The sequence below is a fragment of the Peromyscus californicus genome, unplaced genomic scaffold (genome assembly GCF_007827085.1).
Source record: "Peromyscus californicus insignis strain IS unplaced genomic scaffold, ASM782708v3 Scaffold_11__1_contigs__length_118956290, whole genome shotgun sequence".
In the NCBI taxonomy this organism is placed as follows: Eukaryota; Metazoa; Chordata; class Mammalia; order Rodentia; family Cricetidae; genus Peromyscus; species Peromyscus californicus.
The window spans coordinates 39,046,143-39,069,996 of NW_026294402.1; the positions used below are offsets into that span (position 1 = coordinate 39,046,143).

General features: G+C 45.0%; 1 protein-coding gene across 1 annotated transcript in view; it reads right to left on the bottom strand.

Annotated features, from left to right (window-relative positions):
• Kmt2a (lysine methyltransferase 2A) overlaps positions 1 to 23,854 on the bottom strand; it is an 84,850-nt gene that overhangs the window by 30,612 nt on the left and 30,384 nt on the right. The window contains 16 exon segments of the mRNA XM_052758598.1: positions 683 to 856; positions 2,683 to 2,867; positions 3,662 to 3,775; positions 5,951 to 6,071; positions 6,279 to 6,374; positions 6,725 to 6,871; positions 9,743 to 9,856; positions 10,502 to 10,633; positions 11,265 to 11,338; positions 11,649 to 12,029; positions 12,462 to 12,526; positions 15,810 to 15,904; positions 15,906 to 16,045; positions 17,760 to 17,937; positions 18,325 to 18,687; positions 18,689 to 20,976. Of these exon segments, the coding sequence (XP_052614558.1) occupies positions 683 to 856; positions 2,683 to 2,867; positions 3,662 to 3,775; positions 5,951 to 6,071; positions 6,279 to 6,374; positions 6,725 to 6,871; positions 9,743 to 9,856; positions 10,502 to 10,633; positions 11,265 to 11,338; positions 11,649 to 12,029; positions 12,462 to 12,526; positions 15,810 to 15,904; positions 15,906 to 16,045; positions 17,760 to 17,937; positions 18,325 to 18,687; positions 18,689 to 20,976 (4,667 nt within the window).

A 23,854-nucleotide genomic window follows, 5' to 3' on the forward strand; every position in this document is an offset into this window, starting at 1 on the left:
CATCAATTATTCATAAAACAGTACTACGCTCTCAAATCACCTCCTCCTCCCTCCATCACTCAGCGCAGGAGCCCAACAGAAAACCCACAACCCATTTACTACAGTCTAATTACTCTCGGAGGCCTTTAGAATTCAGTTCACAATTAACTTGGGGCAATCAAGAGATGCCAGGCTAACAAGGCGAGACCGCAGAGAAACTGGCTGTCATGGTGGAGGACCAAAACCGGCTCACGGTTTGCTATCTGTACTCATATGCATAAGCCTCGCAACAGCACGGAAGGACGACACAGTGAGTGACTTCTCCCGACAAATTTTTAAAAGCATCAAGTTTATCTACAAATGAATAAATAAGGAAGGCACAATATTCAGATCTAAGCTTAAAAGGGGAGACATTCCGACTTCACGTTAGCATTCTCCATAAGTAGTTTGGTCCTTTCTTGTAACATAAAAATAACTTAAATAACTCAAAGGAAAGACAACTAAAATATTTTAGGGATCACCACATCATCACCCTTCTGAAACACACAGCTGAAATAACTCATATTCTGGGGACCTGAAGCTGCATGACACCTCTAAATGCAATATAAATCACCCTGAAATTTATTCATACCCATCTGTATTCCCAAAGAGCCAAGAAGGCTGAAATAAACACTTGAAACTTGGTCATGCGCTCGAGACGTACCACGGACACATAGTTGCCCTGGTCCATTTTCCTCTTGACTCCCTCCAGGTCTAGTGGCTGCTGTTCATCCTGTTTGCTGACCTCAGTAAGAACCGGAGGATCCGGCCCTTCTGGGGAGCTTCGGGAAGGTATGCTCTCCTCCGTCTCAGGGTTTAAGTCTGGCGGCTTGGCAGCCTGTGGCAGTAAGGAAGTTTCTGTTATCAAACCTCAAGAATGAGGCATCTATGCACACTCTATAAAAATTAGTAAGATGGTACTAGAAACAAAACAGAACATGAAAACAACCAGAGAGTTCTTAACTAGAGAAATTAAAAATGGACCTATTTCCTAATGGCTTGTCTAGGAAAACATTAAGCATTGTGCTCCATAATCTGTAAAGGTAGAATTAAAAAAAGGCCAAAACTGTGTTCAGTTCTTTGGGTACGAGAGAGCCATTAATTCTCCTACTCCAAAATGGGGGACTCCAATGGGTAATGGTGTGCCATCAGCCAGACAGCATGAGTTTAATTTCCAAGACCCACAAAGTGGAAAGAGAAGTGAGTCTGCACACCATAGCATACATACATGCACATGCATACACACAAACACACACACACAAAATAAAACATGACAAAAACGTTTAAAAGCTAGAGCTTTGCCTGGCGGTGGTGGTGCACGCCTTTAATCCCAGCACTTGGGAGGCAGAGGCAGGCGGATCTCTGTGAGTTCGAAGCCAGCCTGGTCTACAGAGTTCGTTCCAGGAAAGGTGCCAAAGCTACACAGAGAAACCCTGTCTCGAAAAACCGGAAAAAAAAAAAAAAAAAGCTGGAGCTTTAGATTGAATGATGAATCAAGCACCTAGCTCCGTGCTCAGGTGATGCACTCGCTCTCCCAGGGGACTGTTTAGTTGTCAATGACCACTTTGTAAATGAGAACTTCACAGCAGGCTCTTAGCTGCCTGCTGAAACTGCTGTCAGGCCCAGGTCTCGTCAGCCCCTCCTCTTCAGTCGGGAGAAGTATTTTCTAAGAAGCAACTCAGATCAGGTTGCTCTCATGCAGCCCTTCACTGAATCCCCATCAATGATGGCAGATGAAGTCCAAACTTCCTTTGTTTTGTCTTTCGAGATGGGGAATTACTGTGTAAGCCTCAAACTCACAGCAATAGTCCTGCCTCTGCCTCCTAAGTGCTGGAGTTATAAGCATAACCCACCACATGGGGCCAAACAGCCTGGGAGTGAGGCCTGGGAAGACACAGACACTTCCTATTTCTTTTCTTCTTTTTTTGTTTTTCAAGACAAGGTTTCTTTGTATATCCCTGGCTGTCCTGGAACTCACTCTGTAGCCCAGGCTGGCCTGGAACTCACAGAGATCTGCCTGCCTCTGCCTCCCGAGTGCTGGGATTAAAGGCGTGCGCCACCACCGCCTGGCCACTTCCTATTTCCTAACCACCAAATGTCCTACTCTGCTGTTGTTTAGAAGTGCGTTGCCTACGTGTACTATGTGCACTACATGTATGCTTGGTGCCCAGGAAGGTTGGAAGAAGGCAGTAGATTCCCCGGAACTGTTGTAAGCCACAGTACGAGGGCTATGAATCAAACCTGGGTCTCCTACAAGAGTAGGAGGTGTTGTTGACTGCTGACCCAAGTCCCTCCGAACCCCTAGGTCTTTTTCTTAGCTCTAAAAAATTCCCTGTTATGACCAAGAGAAGAAACTCTATAAAAAGCAAACGAAGGCCGGGCGGTGGCGGCGCACGCCTTTAATCCCAGCACTCGGGAGGCAGAGGCAGGCGGATCTCTGTGAGTTCGAGGCCAGCCTGGACTACCAAGTGAGTTCCAGGAAAGGCGCAAAGCTACACAGAGAAACCCTGTCTCGAAAAAAAACAAAAACCAAAAAAAAAAAAAAAAAAAAAAAAAGCAAACGAAGGATGAAGTTAACTAAAGATGTAATAGGCAGCCTTACTTCATGACTAGTTAAAACCACCCAAGATCAAGTTCTCAGAACAAAAAGACCCTCTGGCCCACCTGGCGGTAGCGAAGCAAGTGACTGGTAGTCCGAGAATTCAACAAGGCTGTGAGAACCTGCTTCAGAGATGCCTGCAGTTCCTTCTCCAGGGCCAGCCGCCACTCTGCAGGGTGCCGCTCCGTGCAGTTCACACACGTGTAGGCGACACTCTCTGGCAGATTAGACAGAATCTCGTACATCTCATCTAGGAAAACAAAACCCAGGACAATGAGGGCTTTTGAAGGGTGAGACAGGAAGAAGGGCTAACTATCCACTGACCCACAAAGCTGCATGAGGATCCAAGCCAAGCTGTCAATCTCTGACGGCAGTGGTTCTCAACCTTCCCAATTCTGCAACCCTTTAGTACAGTTCCTCATGGTGTGGTGACTCAAACCATAAAGTTATTTCATTGCTACTTCATATCTGTAATTTTGCAACTGTTATGAACTGTAATATAAATATCTGTGTTTTCTGATGGTCTTGGGTGACCCCTGTAAAAGGGTCATTTGACCCTCAAAGGGGTCTCTACCCACAGGTTGAGAACCATTATCTTATAGGATACCCATATTCTGACCCTGAAAAAGGGTATTATTAACTAACATGAACCCATTACAGCGTAGTAACCAGTAGGTTTGGAGAACCAATAGGGTTTGGTGTGCAGAAATGGATGTGCTTAAGAGAAATAAGCACAAATGAAATGTATTATTAATTAACATGAACCCATGACTTCGTACTAACCAGCAGATGTGGAGAATCGATAGGGTTTGGTGTGCAGAAATGTAGTCCTCTAAACCATGGGCCAAAAGGAAGCCTGCCTCCCGGTAACTAGTCACAGCCAAGGTAGCTGCTTACTCTGGAGACAGAAAACTGAACTACAGAGAATGCAAGGTCCCACCCCACCCCACCTTAGTCCACAGTCCTGTACTCGCAGCACTAGGAAGAGACTAAACCCTATGAAGCCTCCCGCGGCCGGCCCTCCGGCCCTCCGGCCCCCCGTACCTGAGAGGCTCTCGCACTTGGAGTGGACCCAGCGGTCGCACCGCCCACACTGCATCATCTTGCTCTCGTAGTCGTCATCATCGTAGCACTTGTCACAGAGAGGGCAGAAGTTTCCTGGAAGCCAAGGAGACGGCAGCGCTCTGACCCACACAGATGCTCTCAGAGCCTACGCACCCCCCCCCCCCCCCCCCCCCCCCCCCCCCCCCCCCCCCCCCCCCCCCGAGTGTCAGCCTCATCTAAACCCACCATCCTCTGGAGTCACTAATGACACCAGCAGAGTGCTGCACCAGGACGGCCAGACAGGGCCAGACAGCCACCATGTAAGATGATCTGAGCTCCAAACACACTACCGCGACTCCCCAGACACCTATGCAAGGGCCAGGAGGTATTTCCTCCCCCCCCCCCCCCCGCCCCCGCCCCCCCAGACAGGGTTTCTCTGTGTGGTTTTGGTGCCTGTCCTGGATCTCACGCTGTAGACCAGGCTGGCCTCGAACTCACAGAGATCCGCCCGGCTCTGCCTCCCGAGTGCTGGGATTAAAGGCCTGACATGAGGTAGATTTTAATGATAGTGATAACGGAACAAAAAGAACAGAGGCTGGTGGACAACTGTAACTCAAATCTTGTGAGGTAGAGGCAGGAGGATTAAGAGTTTAAGGATAGCCTTAGCACCAGAGGTGGGGGAGGGGCGTCAGAAAAGAGAACATATCTTTCAAACATAATGTCTGGATTTATAAAGAGGTAGTAATCCTGAAGTAAGAAACAGTTCATTTAAATGTTTTCCTTGTCAGGTCCCAAAGAAACCCAGGACAAGCTCGCTGGTATCTGTGGCTCTCCCAGCACTTCTCACCCCACCCCTTACCTTAAACCTCTCTAGCACAGGGGTGGGGGTTCTGCTTCTCATGCCTACATAAAGCTGCCACTCTGGCCGTGTGCTCTCCAGGCCCTCCACGCCTGGCCTCGGCCCTCTCTCTCCTCTTCCTCTCTTGCTCCCCACACCCCAGTTCAGTCTGGACTCTTCAGATGCCTCTGGCTGTGCTCTCCCTCATATCTACAATAAAATCCTCCTCAGCCATGCCCTGGAGTGGTCATGTCCTCCTCTTCCTTCACTCCTTATTCTTACAGCCGTTTTTTAGAGTTCAGACCAGCACTTTCTAAGATTCACTTCTAAGTACAGCCTTTAGACATCTGACTGACCCACGCAGCCCTATATATCTTACTATTTAATAAATATCCTTGGCTGGGCGGTGGTGGCGCACGCCTTTAATCCCAGCACTCGGGAGGCAGAGGCAGGCGGATCTCTGAGAGTTCGAGGCCAGCCTGGGCTACAGAGTGAGATCCAGGACAGGCACTCAAACTACACAGAGAAACCCTGTCTCGAAAAACCAAAAAGAATGAGTAAATAAGTATCCTTAGGTGTGTCTGCTTGTTTTATCTGAAGGACCCTAGGCTGGGTGTGGAGGCACACTCACAATCCCAGCACTGAGAAGGGAACAGTGACAGTCATTCGAGACAAAACCAGAAGGTGGGAAGGGGGCGAGAGGGGAAATGACAGCCACTTCTTATCACCTTTACTGCAAGTCATTAAGACTGTGGGCTGAACGTGTTAGCTGGAGTCTTAGCAGTTATTTTCTGCCCTGCTAAGGACTGTACCCAGGGCCTTGCAATCTAGGCAAGAACTCTACTGATGACACCCCCAGGTCTTTCCTGACCCCCCCCACCTTTATTTTGAGAAAGGTTCTTGCTGAGTTCCCAGGGCTGGCCTTGAACAACTGCCTCTGCATCCTGAGTGCTGGGATTATGGGCCTGTGTTATCAAGTCTGACTTCCAGTGTAATTATTAGAGCAAAATGTTTATATATCACCTCAACTTTGTTCTGAAAACAAATGTGTATTTTCCGCAATTTGGTTTGCTGTTTTAGAGCAGTTGTTTCTAATTAGCAATAATAAAATTTCCCCAGAATTCTTCCTATATAAGTCAGAAAGATGTTCCAAGTTGGCTGCCTATGTAAATAAAGAAGCAAAAGGCAGGGAATGGTGGCCCACACCCTTAATCTCTGTATTTAGGGGGCTGAGGCATGTGGAACTCTGTGAGTTAAAGATCACTCTAGTCCTCACAATGAATTCCAGGACAGCCAAGGCTACATAGAGACCCTTTCTCAAAACAAAACAACAAAACAAACTAGAAATAAGAAGAGCAAGAGCAGAACATGTGTCTAAATCACATCTGTGACCCACAGAGCAGGGCTTCTCCCCAAACGACGAACCGGACCAATCACTCATCACTAGGTACCTTTAGCAAAGAGTTTGGCACAGTCATGGCACAGTGAGAAGTCATGAGACCACTGTGCATCCCACCCTTTGCCTGGAGTCGTGGACCCACAGCTCTTGCAGCGAACACACTTGGTGCAGATCTGGAAAAGAACAGACGCATTCATTCAGTAGGATGTTTGTTACTTAAAAAGACTCATGCTATTATCCCTGGAGTAGACTTCCTTACTGAGATTACTGTTAAACAATCGTTACGCTGGCACACTGAAGCAGGGACATCCTGTTACAAGTCACCAGCCTCACCCAGCCACCACAATACTTGGGGAAGGAGCGCAGTGCGTTGTACCCACCCACACTTTCTTTTTCTTCGTGGGTTTGGTGGGGTAGTTTGGTCCCAGGCACTCAGGGTGATAGCTGTTTCGGCACTTGTTACACTCCAGTAGCTGCTGTGGGGAAAGACAACAAGAGGACACAAATCACACTGCCCTCCGTCGATCTGTTCCCAGCCCCCGACGACGACACCTCAGGTTCCGTCATGCACTGCTTACTCCCCAGGAAACACAGAGAAACTCAAAGTCACTCCGTAATAAGTAAATTTATCAGACAGATTTTACTTAATTTTGGATTTTATTTCCTAAACTCATTTTCTGCTATTTGCCAAAAATTAAAAGGAAAAATCAAGAAATCAGTTTCGAACAGACAGAAAACTGTCAGCGGAGACAGTGCTATTGACATGAAATCCCGGCACAGAAGGCGGGGTGGAAGCGGAGGCTCCACTACTGACTAGGTCTTCTACCTTGGTAGCCTGATGCTGCCTTCCACAAACATGGCAGAATTTACAGCGGCGACAACACCAGTTTTCCAGCTGGTCCTCCAGGGGGCGCTCATTCTCCTCTAAGCAAAACTTGTGGAAGGGTTCGCAACACACTTGGCAATACACAAACTGTAGCAAGAAGATGAGAACAAAGTGTGTAACCAGGGTGCAGAAAGAAAGAACAACCACATCCTGTGGGTCCTAGGAACCCACAGGTGATATCCCATGACCCAGTGCACCAAAATGTCAATCTTGCAGTCTTACAGGATGTCCATGAAGAAAACTGCACTCCCAACCTCCCTTGTTCAATGTACACAAAATTGTCTCATAGCCCAACCTATTGAAAATAAGTATAAGCTGGGCATGGTAGCGCACACCTTTAATCCCAGTACTGGAGAGGCAGGCAGATCTCTGAATTTGAGGCCATCCTGGTCTACAAAGTAAGTTCCAGGCCAGTCAGGGATACACAGTGCGACCCTATCTCAAAAATTATTGTCTAAAATTACCTTTGAGATATGTATAGCAAATATGAAATAAAATAAAGTAAATTTCATTTTTATGCTTGGGTCCCATCCCCCAAATATCTCATTAAGTATAGGTATATGCAAATATTCTAAACTTGAAAGAAAACACACACATCTCAACATACCTAAAACATTTCTGGTTTTCAGATAAGAGGAAATACTTGACCTGTTTTTAACTCAACATATGGAACTAAGCACACACCTCTAAATACAACACTTGGGAGGGTAAGAATGAGGACAAAGAGTTTGGGACTAGCCTGGGCTACACAGCACGACCCTGTCTCAAAAGATTTAACAGAATGTGCTAAGTGCAGTGAGAGAGACCCCCCAGAGAGGTCTAAACGGAACTGCAGAGAGAAAGGGTGGGAGACAGGACGGCTTTCAAGTTTTAATTCTTTTTTTTTTTTTAAAGATTTGTTTATTTATTGTGCATACAGTACTCTGCCTGCATGAATCCCTGCAGGCCAGAAGAGGGCACCAGATCTCATTACAGATGGTTGTGAGCCACCATGTAGTTGCTGGGGATTGAACTCAGGACCTTTGGAAGAGCAGCCAGTGCTCTTAACCTCTGAGCCATCTCTCCAGCTCAAGTTTTAATTCTTACAAACATACTAACCACTGGTTTACATTTTCCACCTGTAATTGAAAAGTAAGCTTCACATTGGCAGAGGATTTAAAAAGTATGTAACAACCAGAGCTGGAGATGGCTAAGTGGTTAAGAGTGCCTTCCTGAGGACCTGAGTTCAATTCCTAGCACCCCCATGGTTCACAACTACCTACAATTCCAGTTCCTTTGGTCTTCTAGGGCATTGCACTCAAGTGTACATACCCCCACACAGACACTTAAAAATAATGAAAATAACCTGAATTTTCTCCTGACGAAAAAACAAAACAAAACAAAACCATTTTTGTTACAGGGAAAAGTGGTCAGACCTAAAGAAGGCCTACAATTAGGTGCCAGCAACGCACCAGTATTAACTTCCTAATTTTGATAATTATACTTGTTAGCATTAGGCATCTGTACTGGTCTGTCCTTAGGGTCCTGACAGGATACATCCTCAGCTGCAGCCACTAAGAGCACCCTTTGTGCACATTCACTACAATTCCTTATAAAAGGCAGCCTTGCCCACCTCCTGTCTCTTTCTCTTCCTTCGCTTTCATCCCCAGGGACCGGTCTCTGCCCCCTTCTCTGCTCCTTCAATCCCCTCCCCTCAATAAACCTCCCATGTGGGCCCTGTTGTACAGTGTGACTCCTTCGTGCCACTTTTAAAATAAAACGATACTGTGGTTATGCAAGAGAGTGTCCTTGATTTTAGGAAATACACACTATCATCAAGACACAATGGCTTTTGTTTGCAACTTGCTCAGTTTTTAGAAAATGGAATATATATAACATGCATATACATTTCATTTCTTATTTTACACTTGATCTGAGCTGAAAGACTGAAAATCATTTTGTATTTTGGAAAAATTCATACATATAAGCAAAAACAGAAAAAGGAACGAACTCTATTCACATTTGGAGAATCTAAGCAGAGGGTATTGGCCTTTTTTCCCCCAGACTTCAGCTGCTTTCCTATAAACCTGGCCTGAAATGTGTTACTAGGAAAAAATTTAAATGGAAAATTCCTCAAGCAATGGTCATAATCTGCAATACAGTGCAGACTGTGTGCTGATCACTCTTCTTTTTTTCTTAAGACTTATTTCTACTCTTATTTATGTGTTTTGTGTTGATGTGAGTGGATGCCACCTGTGTGTGGGATGCCAGCAGAGGCCAGAATTAGACACTGGATCCCCTGAAGCTGGAGTTGCAATGAGCCACCTGATGTGGGGGCTGGAACTGAACTTGTATCCTCTGAAGAGCAGCAAGTCTTTTAACCACTGAGGCACCTTTTCAGCCACTAATTCTTTCTTTTTCTTTTCATCAGGTTTTCATTCTGTGGCTCTGGCTAGCCTGAAATTCCCAGGGATCCACCTGCCTCTCTACCTCCTGAATGTGGAGATTAATAAAGGGTGTACGCTACATGCTGGCTCCCCAGTTCTTCATTTCATTTCACCTTATTTTTTGGTTTTTCAAGACAGGGCTTTTCTGTGTAGCCCTGGCTGTCCTGGAACTCACTCTATAGCCAAGGCTGGCCTGGAACTCAGAGATCCACCTGGCTCTGCCTCCCGAGTGCTGAGATTAAGGATGTGTGCCACCGCCGTCCAGTGCCAAGAGCTTATATTCACAGGTATTCAACATAATAGCAATCTTTTTTATTCTAAGAGAAAAGAACTCTAGTAAAGACTAAGTTCAAGAGAGGAAAGTACTTCCTACTAGATTCCTTCTTAAAATTTCTAAAAATGTAAAAGCTCTTCAGTAGCTGGCTTCAGGAGACAGGGCCTGCTAACTCCTAACACAGTGCATCCAGTCACTCCTTCTGCACACAGCACAGTGACCCATCATCACACAGCAGACAGAGGCCAAGGACCTTACCTCCACGTGCCCACTACTGGCACACAGAAAACAAACTACTCTTGGTGTTATGGGGACCGAAGTCAAGATTCCTAAGCCTCCCATCTCCCACACATTTTCTGCTTCACAATCTTCCTGTGGAGAAAGAGACAGAAAGACCACTTATGAAAGCTTTACAATGGCAAAACCAAGACAAAAAGCATAAAAATAGAGTGACACCAGAATGCCAAGAGTGTTTCACTTCCGTCAGTCCAAAAATAACTGCTGCTTAAAAAATTATAAACTTGGGGCTGGAGAGATGGCTCAGAGGTTAAGAGCACCGACTACTCTTCCAGAGGTCCTGAGTTCAATTCCCAGCAACCACATGGTGGCTCACAACCATCTGTAATGAGATCTGGTGCCCTCTTCTGGCCTGCAGGCATACATGCAGACAGAACACTGTATACATAATAAATAAATACATCTTTAAAAAAAAAAAAAAAAATTATAAACTTGGTCAGGCAGTGGTGGTGGACATCTTTAATCACAGCACTCGGGAGGCAGAGACAAGCAGATCTCTGTGAGTTAGAGGCCAGCCTGGTCTACAGAGCAAACTCCAGGACAGCCAGGGTTACACGGAGAAACCCTGTCTGGGAAAACCAACTAGGATCACACCTGAACCCATCTGCTAACTGTAGTTCTTATTTGTTCCTCTAGTGGGTGCTGTTTCTCTTTCAACACACACCCTTTTCTTTAAAGGTCATACTGCTCAATAAAGGCATGACCACTAAACACTTTTACCTTAAAGTCCACTCTGATCCTGTGGACTCCATCTGCTGGGATTTTCTGCTTAGAACTGATGCCATTCGAAAGAGGGTTGAGGATGTTCAAAGTGCCTACATTCTCTTGCTTATTTACTGGAGGTGGCTTCTCCTGAGACATAAAGTAGATGTAGAAAACAACAACAACAAATCACTTGCCCTCACATTTGCAACAAGTGAGAATACAAACGTCAATTCTCAGACATAGAAAACCTGTTTCAGGATAAGCATCCTATAGAAGGAGAAAGCGAGCTAGGTGTGGTGGCTCACTTTGGATGTTGAAGCAGGAGGACTGCTGGGAGTTCAAGGCCAGCTTGAGTTACAGAGTTAGACCTTGTCTCAAGAGAGGGAAAGGGTAATCTACAGAAAATTCTGAAATTCTCTGTCTCCATCCATAACAGAAACAGTGGGCACAGGTAGGGGGTGCTTTCATAGACAATTGCTATTAACCACATAGAGGGCAGAAAACACCGCAAATGGCTATTAGAATAAGCTGCTGCCCACACTACCACATGCAAGGCCACGGAGAAGAGGAAGACACCAAGGAAGAGAAAGCACAGAAACAAAATACCAAGCAAACAGAAAGGGCTAAAGCCTATACCTTAACTCTGTGAGATCCCAGCAGCACCTACACAGAAGCAGGAAGACTGCTTGGCTCAGCCCGGAAACTGTCAAGGTCAAGGCTTTCCCGTACAGAACAGAACAAACACATCCCAAGGAATCACACGCAGCTCTGCTCTCACCTTGTCTTTTGGTTTCTGTTTCACAGGGATACTTGGGCGGGGGGCCACTTTTTTCTGCTTGCTCTGCTCTGGACCTAAAGGATTCAAAGGAGACTCTGGTCAGATGCTAGCAATGACTGCTTTCAGACTGAATGGCCTGTGGAGAGAGGGGCACGCAAACAATCTCTAGACCTCAAAGAAGAAACATGGCAGCATAGCTAATCTAACTTTCTGTTTTGCATCTGGTTATTGTAATGTAACAGTAAAGAGTCCACTTTCTTTAACCAAAAGGTGTGAACAAATGACAGAGAGATGGCAGCATTCAGGCTCCGACAGCCTGTCTGAGACCCGGGGCTTCTGGGCTGGCTCTGCTAGCCTGACATTCTCCCGGCCTTCAGCGCTCACCTGGTTCTGGCGGTGGAGGCTGCTTTTTCTTGGGCTCACTTGGAGTGGTCTTGGGAACTTCCTTCTTCTGTGGTGCTGCTGTGCTGGGTGGCTGAGGGGGTATGACTGGTGCCGGCTGGGAGACCTGCTTGCTGGACTTCCGAGAAGCTGGAGTGGTGACCTGTTTGGGTTCAGGTGCGGGCGCAGGGGTGTTCCCTTCCTCACTCTTTTCTTCCACGGGCTTGCGGGGTGGGGGCTCACTGCTGCTCTTCTTTGGGGCAGGCTCCTCCCGTGCTGGTGGGGTAGGCTTCTGACCAGAGTCCACCGAGCTCTTCACAACAGTGCTCTCTCTGTTCTCTTTCTTTTCAGTGGTCTTAGACTTCTTCTCTTTCTTTTTCACAGCTAGGAGAACAAAACAAGATCATCTATCCATAAGGGAGAAAATTTCAGTGAGAAGAAGAAATACAGAGAGATCTGTAACACAGACTTGTTCCCGCAGCCAAAGCTGGCACTCAAATTCTCCACAAAGTTGAGGCCATGTTGACCAGGTGATGCAGAGGGATTTTCTAGCAGAGCAGAGCTATATTTTTTTTAACATGAATTTTAAACAAATTTCTTAATTAGGGAAAATTTCAAACATACCCCCAAATAAAAAGAAGAGTCAAATGAACCCCCATGTACCTATCATCCAGCTTCAACAACCACCAACTCCCCGGGAGAGAGCAGTACTTTAAAAGAAAAACAAAAACAAAAACAAAAACCTAGTATTCTCTTTACACTGACTGTGTACAGCTGTAAGCATGGACACTGTGGGAGGCCCTTGCACACCATTACCTTTAGCCTGCTTCTGTAGGTAAGCTTTGGAAGGCATCCACTGGAGGTTCTGACATTTTCTCATCCTAGAATAACAAAGGAGAAAGCATAAAACACCGCATTAAAAGAGGAGACATGAAATAAATTCTCCCTTGTCTGCAGAAGACAGTGAGTCGCCATTTAGGTTCACCTGACAGAACAAGGGTTTCTTCCTCCTCAGGTTAAGGTGAACCTTTAAAATCCTTGCGTCAGCAATTTTACCTACCTTTAGGATGTAAAAGGAGCAAATGTCAATATCACTGGCTCCCTCCCTCCCTCCCTCCTGTCCTTCTGCTTTGTTTTGAGACAGGGTTCCATAGAGCCCAGGTTACACTATATAGCAGAGCATGGTCCCAAAGTCTTGATCCTCCAGCCTCTGCCTCTCAAGTGCTGGCATCAGAGTGTACACTGACATGATGAACAATATTTCTTACAGTCAACTAGTTACTGCTCTCTCATGGGATTTACTAGTCATGTTCACAAGCAGCATCTAAAAACCACCGAGTCCTTTGTTACTATAAAACTACAGCTGCATCTCATGGCTTTGATATATTTTACCCCTTAGTTTAAATTTAATAAAATTTAAACCTCACTTGAAGACTCCATCCGCACTGAATCCATCCTAAGCTCTCCACAACTCAGTACACTCCTGGCCCCAAACAAAGGTTCTATTTTTGGAACTGTGGAGTAAATATCAGGTCTTGCATGTGTAAGGCAAGCAGTACCTGAGCTCCATGCCTCACTCACATCAAACCCAGTGACACATGAAAATGGAGTTCATGCACTTCTTTACATTATGTAAATTAAATTACTTCTTGCCACTAAAGTACCTAAAGACAAGATTCGCGCTTAAGTTTAGAAACTAAAACAGTACTTTTTTTTTTTAGATGGTCTCACTGTATAATCCAAACCCATCTTGAACTCTTAGCAATCTTCCTGCCTCCACGTCCTAAGTGCTAGAATTACAGGCATAAGCCTCCACAACCAGCTGAGAATTACTTCTTGTCTCCCAGAAACTGTATTCCCTGAGTAAACAATGAAGAATCTTTCAACTACATTTGATGTTAATTGGTTTAATGTCATTCATTTGGTAAATATCTCTTGTGCCAGGCACTGTGTAGGAGACCCAGTGACCAGAATTTCTGTTTACACAATTCTCCTAATACATTAAAAAAATAAATAAATAAAATAAAAACCCAGATGGCAGAGAGTGTGCCCACAAACTGACTGGAAAAGTAGAATATTTTCAAAAGTCTTTATCAAAACCTCCACATGCTGGGCTGAGAGTTTAACTCTATGGCAGAGCACTGGCCTAGCACATTTGCAGCCATATACAAAAACCCTTGTATGAACGAAAATATTTTGAAACCCGATGGTGGTGGCGCACGCCTTTAATCCCAGCACTCAGGAGGCAGAGGCAGGTGGATCTCTGAGTGTGAGGCTAGCCTGGTCTATAGGGTGAGTTCCAGGACAGCCAAAGCTACAAAAGGAAACCCTGTCTGAGAAAAAAAAAAAAAAAAAGAAGAAGAAAATATTCTGAAAGACTCAGAAAGTCAAGTGTAGTGCTATAGATCTATAATCTTGGTACTGGGAAGTGTAGGCAGGAAGATTACAAGTTTGAGGCGGGCCTGAAATGCATATGGAGACCCTAATCTCAAAATTCAAAATAAAAGCCGGGCGGTGGTGGCGCACACCTTTAATCCCAGCACTCGGGAGGCAGAGCCAGGCAGATCTCTGTGAGTTCGAGGCCAGCCTGGGCTACCAAGCGAGTCCCAGGAAAGGCGCAAAGCTACACAGAGAAACCCTGTCTCGAAAAACCAAAAAAAAAAATAAATAAATAAAAATAAAAAATAAAAAAATAAAATAAAATAAAATTAAAAATAAAAATAAAAAAAGAGGGCCCAGAGACTTAGACAAAAATGTCTCCAGCTTCCTGAATGCTATAAAGCTAAAAGTGACTCTAAGAACTGGAAGATGGCCTGAGGAACCAAGCTCAGACTCTCAGCACCCATGTTAGAAATCTGAATGTGAAGCCAGGCATAGTGGCCACGCCTTTCATCCCAGCACTGGGAGGCAGAGGCAGACGGACCTTTGTGAGTTCAAAGCCAGCCTGTCTATATAGTGAGTTCCAGGACAGCCAGAGTTGTTACACAGAGAAAACCTGTCTTGGAAGAAAAAAAAAGGATGTGAATGTGGTCCCACATGCTTATAGTCCCAGTATTGTCTGAGGCGGCTCTAGAGTTTCTTGGCCACAGGCCGAGTTCCAGGTTCAGGAAGAGACCAAGGAAATAAGTAGAAGAGTGATAGAGTAGGACTAAAACAAGAAGACATCTTCCTCTGGCCTCTGTATGTGCATGGGAGGATGTACACAAACATACACGACACACACATCAATGATTAGTAATAATAATAATAATTAGTAATCATAATAAAGTGATTTCAGTCCGTCAAAAAAATTCTATGCGTAAATTTGTCAAGTTTTTAAAATATCATTTTATTCTCAGTTTAATACTTAAAAATCTTTATTTTACTATTTGATATGTATGGTTGTTTTTGCCTGCATGTATGTATGTGCATCGTGTGCATGTTTGGTTCCTGTGGAGATCAAAAGAGAGCATCAGATCCCCTGGAACTAGAGTTATATAGAAGATTTGTGAGTGGTCATGTGGGTGCTGGGAATTGAACCTGTGTCCTCTAGAAGAGCAGTCGGTGCTCTTAACCACTGAGCCATCTCTCCAGCCCCTGATTTGTCAAGTTTCAGGCAACTGTCCAAAGCTACCTTGACTGATATAGTAGTCATGAATTGCATGCAGATGTTTAAAATTAAAATAATTAAAATAAAAACATTTTTTTTTGGGGGGGAAGGGGTTTCAAGACAAGGTTTCTCTGTGTAACAGCCCTGACTGTCCTGGAACTCTCTTTGTAGACCAGGCTGGCCTCAAACTCACCTGTCTCCAAGTGCTAGTATTAAAGGTGTGCTCCGCCACCACCACCCAGCTTTTAGAAACCATTTTTTAAAATGTAACTCTTCGGTCACATTAATCACATGCCAAGTCCTCAATAGCCCCATGTAGCTATGACTGTCACACTGAACTGAGTACAAAAAGAATGTTTTCATTGTTGAGAATGTTCTACGAGATGATACTGCCACAAAATACTTATTTAGCTTAAATCTCATCACATCACAAAACCCAACTCTACAACCAACCTAGAAACCTGAGCAGACGGAGGCAACCACACCAGGTTTTCCGAAGCCTCTCTGAGACAAACCAGGGGCGACAGAGATCTATGTGACCATCAGGTCACCGCCTCTGAGGAAGACCCACTCACTTGCAGCATTGCTTCTTTATATTGCGGCCACCAAACTTGGGCTTGTCCAAGCAATTAGTGCAAACTCCACAGTCCTCAGGCACCTGGCAGCCGGGGGCACTGGCCACACCGCCTCGATCGCCGCCCTTTCTTCACTGGAGGCTCCTGGGGAGCCTTGTTTCTGGTGACAGGCTTAATTGGTTTGATGGGTGGAGCAAGAGGTTCAGCATCTTCTGAGCCAGCAATTGATGACTTATCTGTTAAAGAAATGTGTCTTTAGTTCCAAGGGAATGTCTAATGCCTTCTTGAGAGATCCTCAAAGTCCCGTTGTATCATTAGATACATTAAACTCATTTGAATTGCTAGTCAAAACAGAAAAGTTTATAATATACCCATACACAGAACTCAGAGGTGTTGTAGAATATGATTTTAAGATGTGTTATTTATGTTTATGGTGCATTTGTTTAACTCTGTGAAGCTGTGTTACTGTGCCTGTGTAAAACACCTGATGGTCTAATAAAGAACTAAATGGCCAATAGCAAGGCAAGAGAAAGGATAAATCTCTCTGCCTGCCAGTCCCCGCCTATCCTTTCTCTTGAGATCTGGGAAGAGAGGAAGTAGCCAGAGAAGGAGGAGGACTCTAGGGGCCAGACACTCAGATACACAGCAAGCCGCCAAGTAAAAATAAGATTTACAGAAGTAAGAGAATGGGAAAAGCCCCAAGGCCAAAGATAGATGGGATAATTTAAAGTTAAGGGAAGCTAGCTAGAAACAGCCATTTATAAGTCAGAATAAGCCTCGGTGTGTGATTTATTTGGGAGCTGGGTGGTGGGAAAAGAAAAAACAAACAACATAGGTGTTTAAAGAAATTATCTAAAGGTTTTAAATGTCTACTCCTTATAGAAATACTGAAAACAAAACGATCTAACTGAAAATCAAGAATAAGCTGCATGTGTCTAAGAATTCTCTCAAATGACTAACTCCATTAGAGAAGGTGCCCAGCACTGGAGTTGTATGGCGGTCATGAGAACTTGCCTGTCCTGGGGTTATTTTGTTTTTGTCAACTTGACACAAACTAGAGTTATCTGCAAGAGGAAACTCAATTGAGGACATGCCTCCACCAGACTGTCTGTAGTCAAGCCTGTGGGGGCATTTTCTTGATAAACAGCTGATGAGTGGGGGACCAGGCCATTATGGGTGATGCCACCCCCGGGCACGAGGTCCTGAGTTGTCTAAGAAAACAAGCCTAACAAACCATGAGGACAAGCCAGTATGCAGTACTCCTCCATGGTCTCTGCTTCAGTTCCTGCCTCCAGGCTCCTGCCTTAAGTTCCTGTCCTGGCTTCCCTTGGTGATGGAGTATGACCTGAGAATTTTAAGATGAAATAAACCCTTTCCTCCCCAGTTGCCTTTGACCCTGGTATTTTATCAGAGTCACAGGTGAAACCCTGATTAACATAATGCTGCACAGGCCTCTAATTCCTTGAAGTATAAATAACCAGGAGATCCAGCTGCTGTGTTCTGAAAACTACTGGTACAAAGAGGTCACATTCAACACAGCTGCTTCCAGGCAGGTTCTTAGTGTGGTCGAGACACTAACCTTGTTTTTGAGACATGAGACGCCTCTGACAGCCTCGCCAAACCTTTCTTCTACTGCATGGCAGTCTAGGCAGGTTCTAGGCAGGCTCTACCCCTTCTTCCCTCTTCTCTGTCAGGAGCTAGACTTGCATCACAGTCTGATGGCTTACCAGTCTTCCTGGGGTAGCTCACCTTTTCTTTATGAGGCATTTCCTCTAACGAAATCTTCAAATATTTAATCCCCTCCAGCTATCTGACTTTGGTTTTTTTTTTTTGTCTTTTTGTTTTTTTTTTAAATCCAGTCTAATGAACTATGAAGATCCTATTGGCATCTGCAGAGAAAGCAAATGAATAGGTCTGCTCACAATTCCAAGGTCGATTTCCTTGACTTACCATCATTTCCCATGGAAGACAAAATTTTTTCTCGTTCTTCCCATGGTAAGGCACTCAAGGTGGGCATGTCATCAGGAAACACAGCTCGTTTCCGGCCAAGGGCAACAGCAGCTCTTCTGCAGACGTGTTTAATCCGGGGTCCTCGCACAGAGGTTTCTGATGAATCACTTTCTTGACCCTGAATAGGAGATACACAACAAATAAAGACTACCGTGCATGCCACAAATGCAATTAAACGAAGCCAAAGTGTATCTGACCAAGTAATTATGACCTATCATCAAAGTATACAACTCTAGCTAGCTATTCCTAGCTGGTAAGCCAATATATGGAAGTCAACTACTTCTGCATCCTAAAATTAGCAGCAATCTCTACCTATACTGTCCCCTCTATGTTACATTAGAACATAATTTTCTACTTCTCAAAAGTCCTACTGGTCCTTGAAAGACCACTGCACATACTACCATCTCTACCATTTGTCTCCTAGCAGTTCAAATGTTTAACCTAACTAAGACTTGCCCCAAGGGCTCGGGAAACTTGGTTTTAACGGCAAGGTGGGCAAGAGTACCTGTGCTTTGGGCTGGTCAGTTTGCTTGAGACTCTTACTCTTCTCAATCTTGCAGAGCTGGGCTTTGGCCTTTTTTAGGAGGCTGGCAACCCTCTTGTCAGTCATTGGAAGCTTGTCTGCCTGAGCCAACATGGAGCCTATGGAGGAAGTGGAATGTTTAACAGTGCTAGATGAAGGAGTGGAAAGGCAGAGGGTTTTCTCCTTCTCCAGGGATGGGGCAGTTGGGCCGAGGTCCAAGTTGGTTTTTTCCAGATTTCCTCTCCCTTTCTTTATAAGTATTTTGGTTTTGACAGCTGTTGTATCCCCAAGAGTCACAGAAGCAATATCGGTCCCCGAATCGAGCGATGAAGACTTCTTCCGCCCCCGCTGCTTTTTTGGCAGAAGATGAAGTGCCAACATCTTCTCCAGCAGCCTTCTCTTTGGAAACCCGACCCACAGGATACAAAGCAGAGCTACTCTGCATTTCTGAGCCCTTTTTCCTCTTCTCTTTCCTGGACTCGCGCTTATTCTCCTTCTCTCTCTCCCGGTCTCGCTCTCGGCTCTTGTCCTTCTCCACGCTCTTGTCAGCATCCCGCCCTTTGGACAGCTCCTCCGGGGCCTGGTCTCTGTTCCTCCCCTTCTCAGTCTGCGAGCCTGGGGTGAACCACGGGAAGAGTGTCGGGCCGTCCGATGAGAACGGCTCTGCTGGAGCACTGCTCTGCTTCCTCGGTCTCTGAGTTTTCTCTGAAGACTCCCCAGACTGAGTTAGGGAATGAGAAGGAAAAGTAAAAGTTGGGTTTAAGGCACTAGCGGCAAGAGGACTAACAGGAATGCTTAATGAGGAGGAGACAGAAGACTGGGGAGTGAGAGGTGGCAGCTCAGAAGTACTAAGCCTTCCGCTTCTTGTCCTCATGGAGTGAGAGGGTGACCTTGGTTCAGACCGAATGGGACTAAACACTTTCCTTTTCCTCTTTCTGTTAGATGCTCCCGAAGAGGATGCTCCAGCAGAAGTCCGATTACTAGGCAGGGTCACAGACTCGAATATTCTAGAGTGTGCCTCACTTGGAGTAAATCTTGGAGCTCTCAGAATGGGGCTCCTTTTGTGGATATCAAACCTTGTTCCAGAATGGAGTGGTGAAAACAACCGGGCTGAAGCGGCAGTACCAGACGCGGAAAAACCAGAAGCGAAGCCAACATCCTCGGGAGTTAGCGGAGGGGGTCGGAAATTATCAAATATCGGCTTGCGAATCAGACCTTCTTTGGCATACTTTGCTGAGGAGAAGTACTGTGGCTCTGACCTCGAGTGCTTTAAAGAAGTCCACCTAAATGTTGGCTCCCGCAAAATAGACTTCCGCTTCCCTTGCATGGGCGCAGCAGAGGGAGGCCGAAACGGCGAGGCTAGGGGGATGGTGGGAGGCATAAGCCAGGGCGTGTGGTCAGAGATGCTGGAGGCTGGCTGCAGGGGAGGGGGGGGGGAGAGGAGGGGCGGAGGCGGCGAGCACGAGGTCGGCTGCTGTGGGGCACTTTGTAGAGTTGGTAATTTCTTAGTTGTTCTAGATCCAAAGCTGCTCTCTGACATGGAATACCGTCTGCTTCTCCGACCGCTGCTCTCATTTTCTGGGGACTGGGAAATAGGCAGTGGAGTATGAACTTCAGGGGTGTTACTCCGCTCCTCAGGAAGTGCCTGGATCTCCTCAGAGGCCTGAGAATCTGAGGTGGTGTCGATGCTGGGGCTGCTGGATCGGGAGGAGTCCGAAGACATCTGAGAGGAGTGCTGGGAAGCTGCACTGGACTTTTCAGAAGATCCACAGGACGTGGCGCTGAATCTACTGTTTGGTGTGGATTCTAGTCGCGGAATTTTAATCGGAGGGTCGTAATCCTCATCCTCTATGAAGCGTCGGGGGGTTTTGATGATCCTCGAGGAGATGGCGCTGACCACAGGCATGATGAACTGCCGGATGTTTTTGACCTGCGTCTTCACCTTCCTCCCCTGCAGCTGAGCTGCTTCCTTCTCGATTTTCTTCTGTGCCCCCTTCTTTGCCCTCTGCAAGAGCTGCTTAGCGATTGCGGCATCGGTCCTTTTAGAAGAAGGAATAATCCTGACCGGTTTAATCCTTCGAGGGCTCTGTCTCACCGCGGTCTTGTCTTCTTTCGTGAGTGGGGGTGTCCCTTCCTTGTCTTTCCGGACCTTCTGGGGCTTTTCCAGTTCAGAGTTAAGGAGCAGACCTGAAGGGGTCTTTATCCGTTCTGTGGATGGTGGCCTTCCTCGCCGTCTTACAATCTGTACCCCCTTCCTTCCTATTTGGAGCTTCCCTGTCTTAAACTTAGACTTGAGAGGAGAGAGTTTACCTGCTCTTAATTTTTTAATCTTTGTGGCTTGCTGGAACATAGCAGAAGGGGTCCGTTTAATTTTTTTCAGACTATCTTCTTTGCTTCCTTTCGTTAACTCTGAAATGTCCTTTCCAGGTGCGATTTTGATTTTTACCCCAGGGAAGGTGGGAGGTCGTCCTCTCTTCTTTTCTATGCTTTTAGAATCTTTCTTCTTGATTTTCTCTGCAGATTTGGTCTCTGATTTACTTAGAGAGGGAAACATAGACGGATCTGAGAGGGTAGCTGAGTTTCGGTCAGAACCGCTTCTAGGTCTCCCGCGAGGTTTTCGAGGACTAGTTTTAACTGTGTATAGAAATTAAACAATGAAGAGCATATATTTAGCTGTGTAGTTCAGGTCTTAGCTAGGCTGAATATAATTTAGCACAGGCCATTTTGTACTGAACTCACTGGGACTATTGAGTCAATATTATATCTTAGTTGTGCTTAATTTCTTTTCATTGAATATTTACCTCAAAGAAATCAAGTCAGTAACATTCCACCTGAAAAAACATTTAATTATTTTTCTGGTACAAAAATGAAAGTTAAGTTTTTCACTGAACAAGTGACCTAGAAACAGAAATTCCCATTCCTCAGATTAGCAGAGTTTGGTTTTTCTTCCCTTTTCTAAAATTGAAAAAAAAATTGTTTAAAAAAATCTGCACTACATTATCCAGCTCACCAAGAGTGACATTTAAGAGCATGTTTCTTTCAAAAGTTGAGAGTGGCAGTACTCAGGAGGCTGGCAAGTCTGAGGTCAGCCTGGGCTATATAAGTTTCAGAACAGCCTTGGACTACACAGAGACCCTGTCTTTAAAAAAAAAAAAAAAAAGACCAAAACAAAAACAACCTCAACCCAACTAAGACAACGACAACCAACATTCCAACTTTTCAATGTATAATTATGGCCCTGAATAAATTTGAAAAATAGTATCAACTTTCATGGGCAAAGGTTCCTTCCTGGGCAGCTCAGCATCTTGTATTTTTACTGTTCTAGCAAAGTAAACTAAAAAATTTGACTTTGGAGGAAAACCGCTCATTCCTGTGTGGTCAGTCCACCCACCGGTGTGTAGCATGAGAGCTCCTGTGTGGTGAGCTTGCTAATCTACTTTTTTTTTTTTTTTTAAGATTTATTTATTATGTACACAGAAGAGGGCGCCAAATCTCATTACAGATGGTTGTGAGCCACCATGTGGGTGCTGGGAACTGAACTCAGGACCTCTGGAAGAGCAGTCAGTGCTCTTAACCTCAGAGCCATCTCTCCAGCCCGCTAATCTACTCTTTCCTAGGACTTCTTTAACTAGTTAGTCCAAGTTACAAAAAGATTTAACCTTAATTGATATTAAGGTCAAATCAACAATTTATTAAGATAGATCTTTGCTATTCTAAATAAAAGGAAATAGGTAGGTGTGATGAAGGTAGGTATGCCTGTAACCCCAACACTAGGGAGGCAGAGGCAGGAGACTACCCATAAGTTCAAGGTCAACTTGATCTGCCTATGGGGTTCCAGCCAGGGCCACACATTGAGATCTTACTGCAAACAGGAATTTCCCAAATTATAAAGATGCTTGACTTGCTACTATGAAGAGAGTCAAGGAGCAAAACTGTCTCTACCACCTAATGAAACCTGTATTTAAAATGCAGTACGAACTGGCTATGACAGCCATGCATGATGTACTTGTGATCCCAGTACTTGGGAAACTCAAGGTTAGCCAGGGCTACACAGGGAGCTCCAGGCCAACCTGGCTACAAAGTTGAGACCCTGCCTCAAAAAAAAAAAAAAAAGCCTATAGCATTCTTTTATTCTCTCTTAGCTTCTCAGGGCTATATAGTACAACATTCTTCTGAGACCAAAACCTCCCTCACCAGGCATCAAAGGAGACTGCAGCCTCTATGGATAGTTGTGATACAGAGCTGCTTTCCAACACAACAGAAATCAATGAAGTCTCCTGGCTGAACTTCGTAACATAAACACAAATGCCTTCCTTCCTCACCAAATAACTCAGCAGACTTCCCTTAAGAGAGTTAAAGAGTTTACAAATCAATTGTCAATATATACTAATTATAACAAAGACAGCAGGTAACAATTCATTTAAGTAGAACATAACCAGATGCTTCAAAACAACAACAATGTGAATGGACAGTCAAGAAAACACTCACAAGGAAACCACTGTGAAAGCTGTGAATTAACTAAGAGTGAAGACTTGACTCCTCAGCACTGTGGGCCATTTGACAGGGCTGCCCAGCTTCAGCAATTCTGAAACCTCTTCCATATGACTTTTTAAAAGAAGCTTTCATAGACAAGTAGAAAAAGGGGACCCGAGAAGTTCTAACTCAGCTGCTAACTTCTTACTGTCAGGGCCACACACCAGCTCCATCTAATTGCTTATGTCATTTTTTTGTCCCTTTCCTATATAAAAATTTAAGATTTTATCACCTCTTAAAGAAACCACTACCACTGTCTAAATAGCAGGTCCCAGATCACTGCTACCAGTCACTAGATGGCAATACCATCTTTAGGGAAAGACATCGTCAGCTTGGGTGTCTAATTAGATTAGTATATAATATATAATGACATAAATGGCAGCAACCATCACAAACTAAACAGAGTAAAAACATCTAACAACACAGTATTTAACCAGTCTGTTTATCCACAGAAACAAAACCACCCAAGTCAGGAGTTGACAAGGTGAGGAGTGTGTTTCCCATTAAAGACCCTCAGCCATTCCTCCAGAGAACTGACCTATACAAGCTATTAAAGGTGAAGCCCAGTGACCATCTTAGAAAACTGCCTGTACGTCTAGAACTTTGTTGAGAATTGATAAACAGTGCTAATAAATGGAAACACCCACATAATTTTCAGTTTCTTTATTTTAGTACAGCCTTTTAAAGGTTAGATAAAAGGTATCATAGAGCGCCAACATGTTGTTTCTGTATCTTTGACAACAGTACACTAAATTTCATCTACAAAAAGGGGGGAGGGCAATTCCCCCCCACAAGCATAAATACTACCATAGGATAGAAAACGATAAATTTGACCAGGTCTCCCTACATCATTCTGCGGAAACCTGCCTCCCACGCCCAAGTATTACCCAGAAAACCATGGTAAAGGAGTAACAAGTACAGGTAGCAGAAACCACCCCATACAGTCTGGTTCCTAAGTCGGAGAGAAGCCACACCCTCC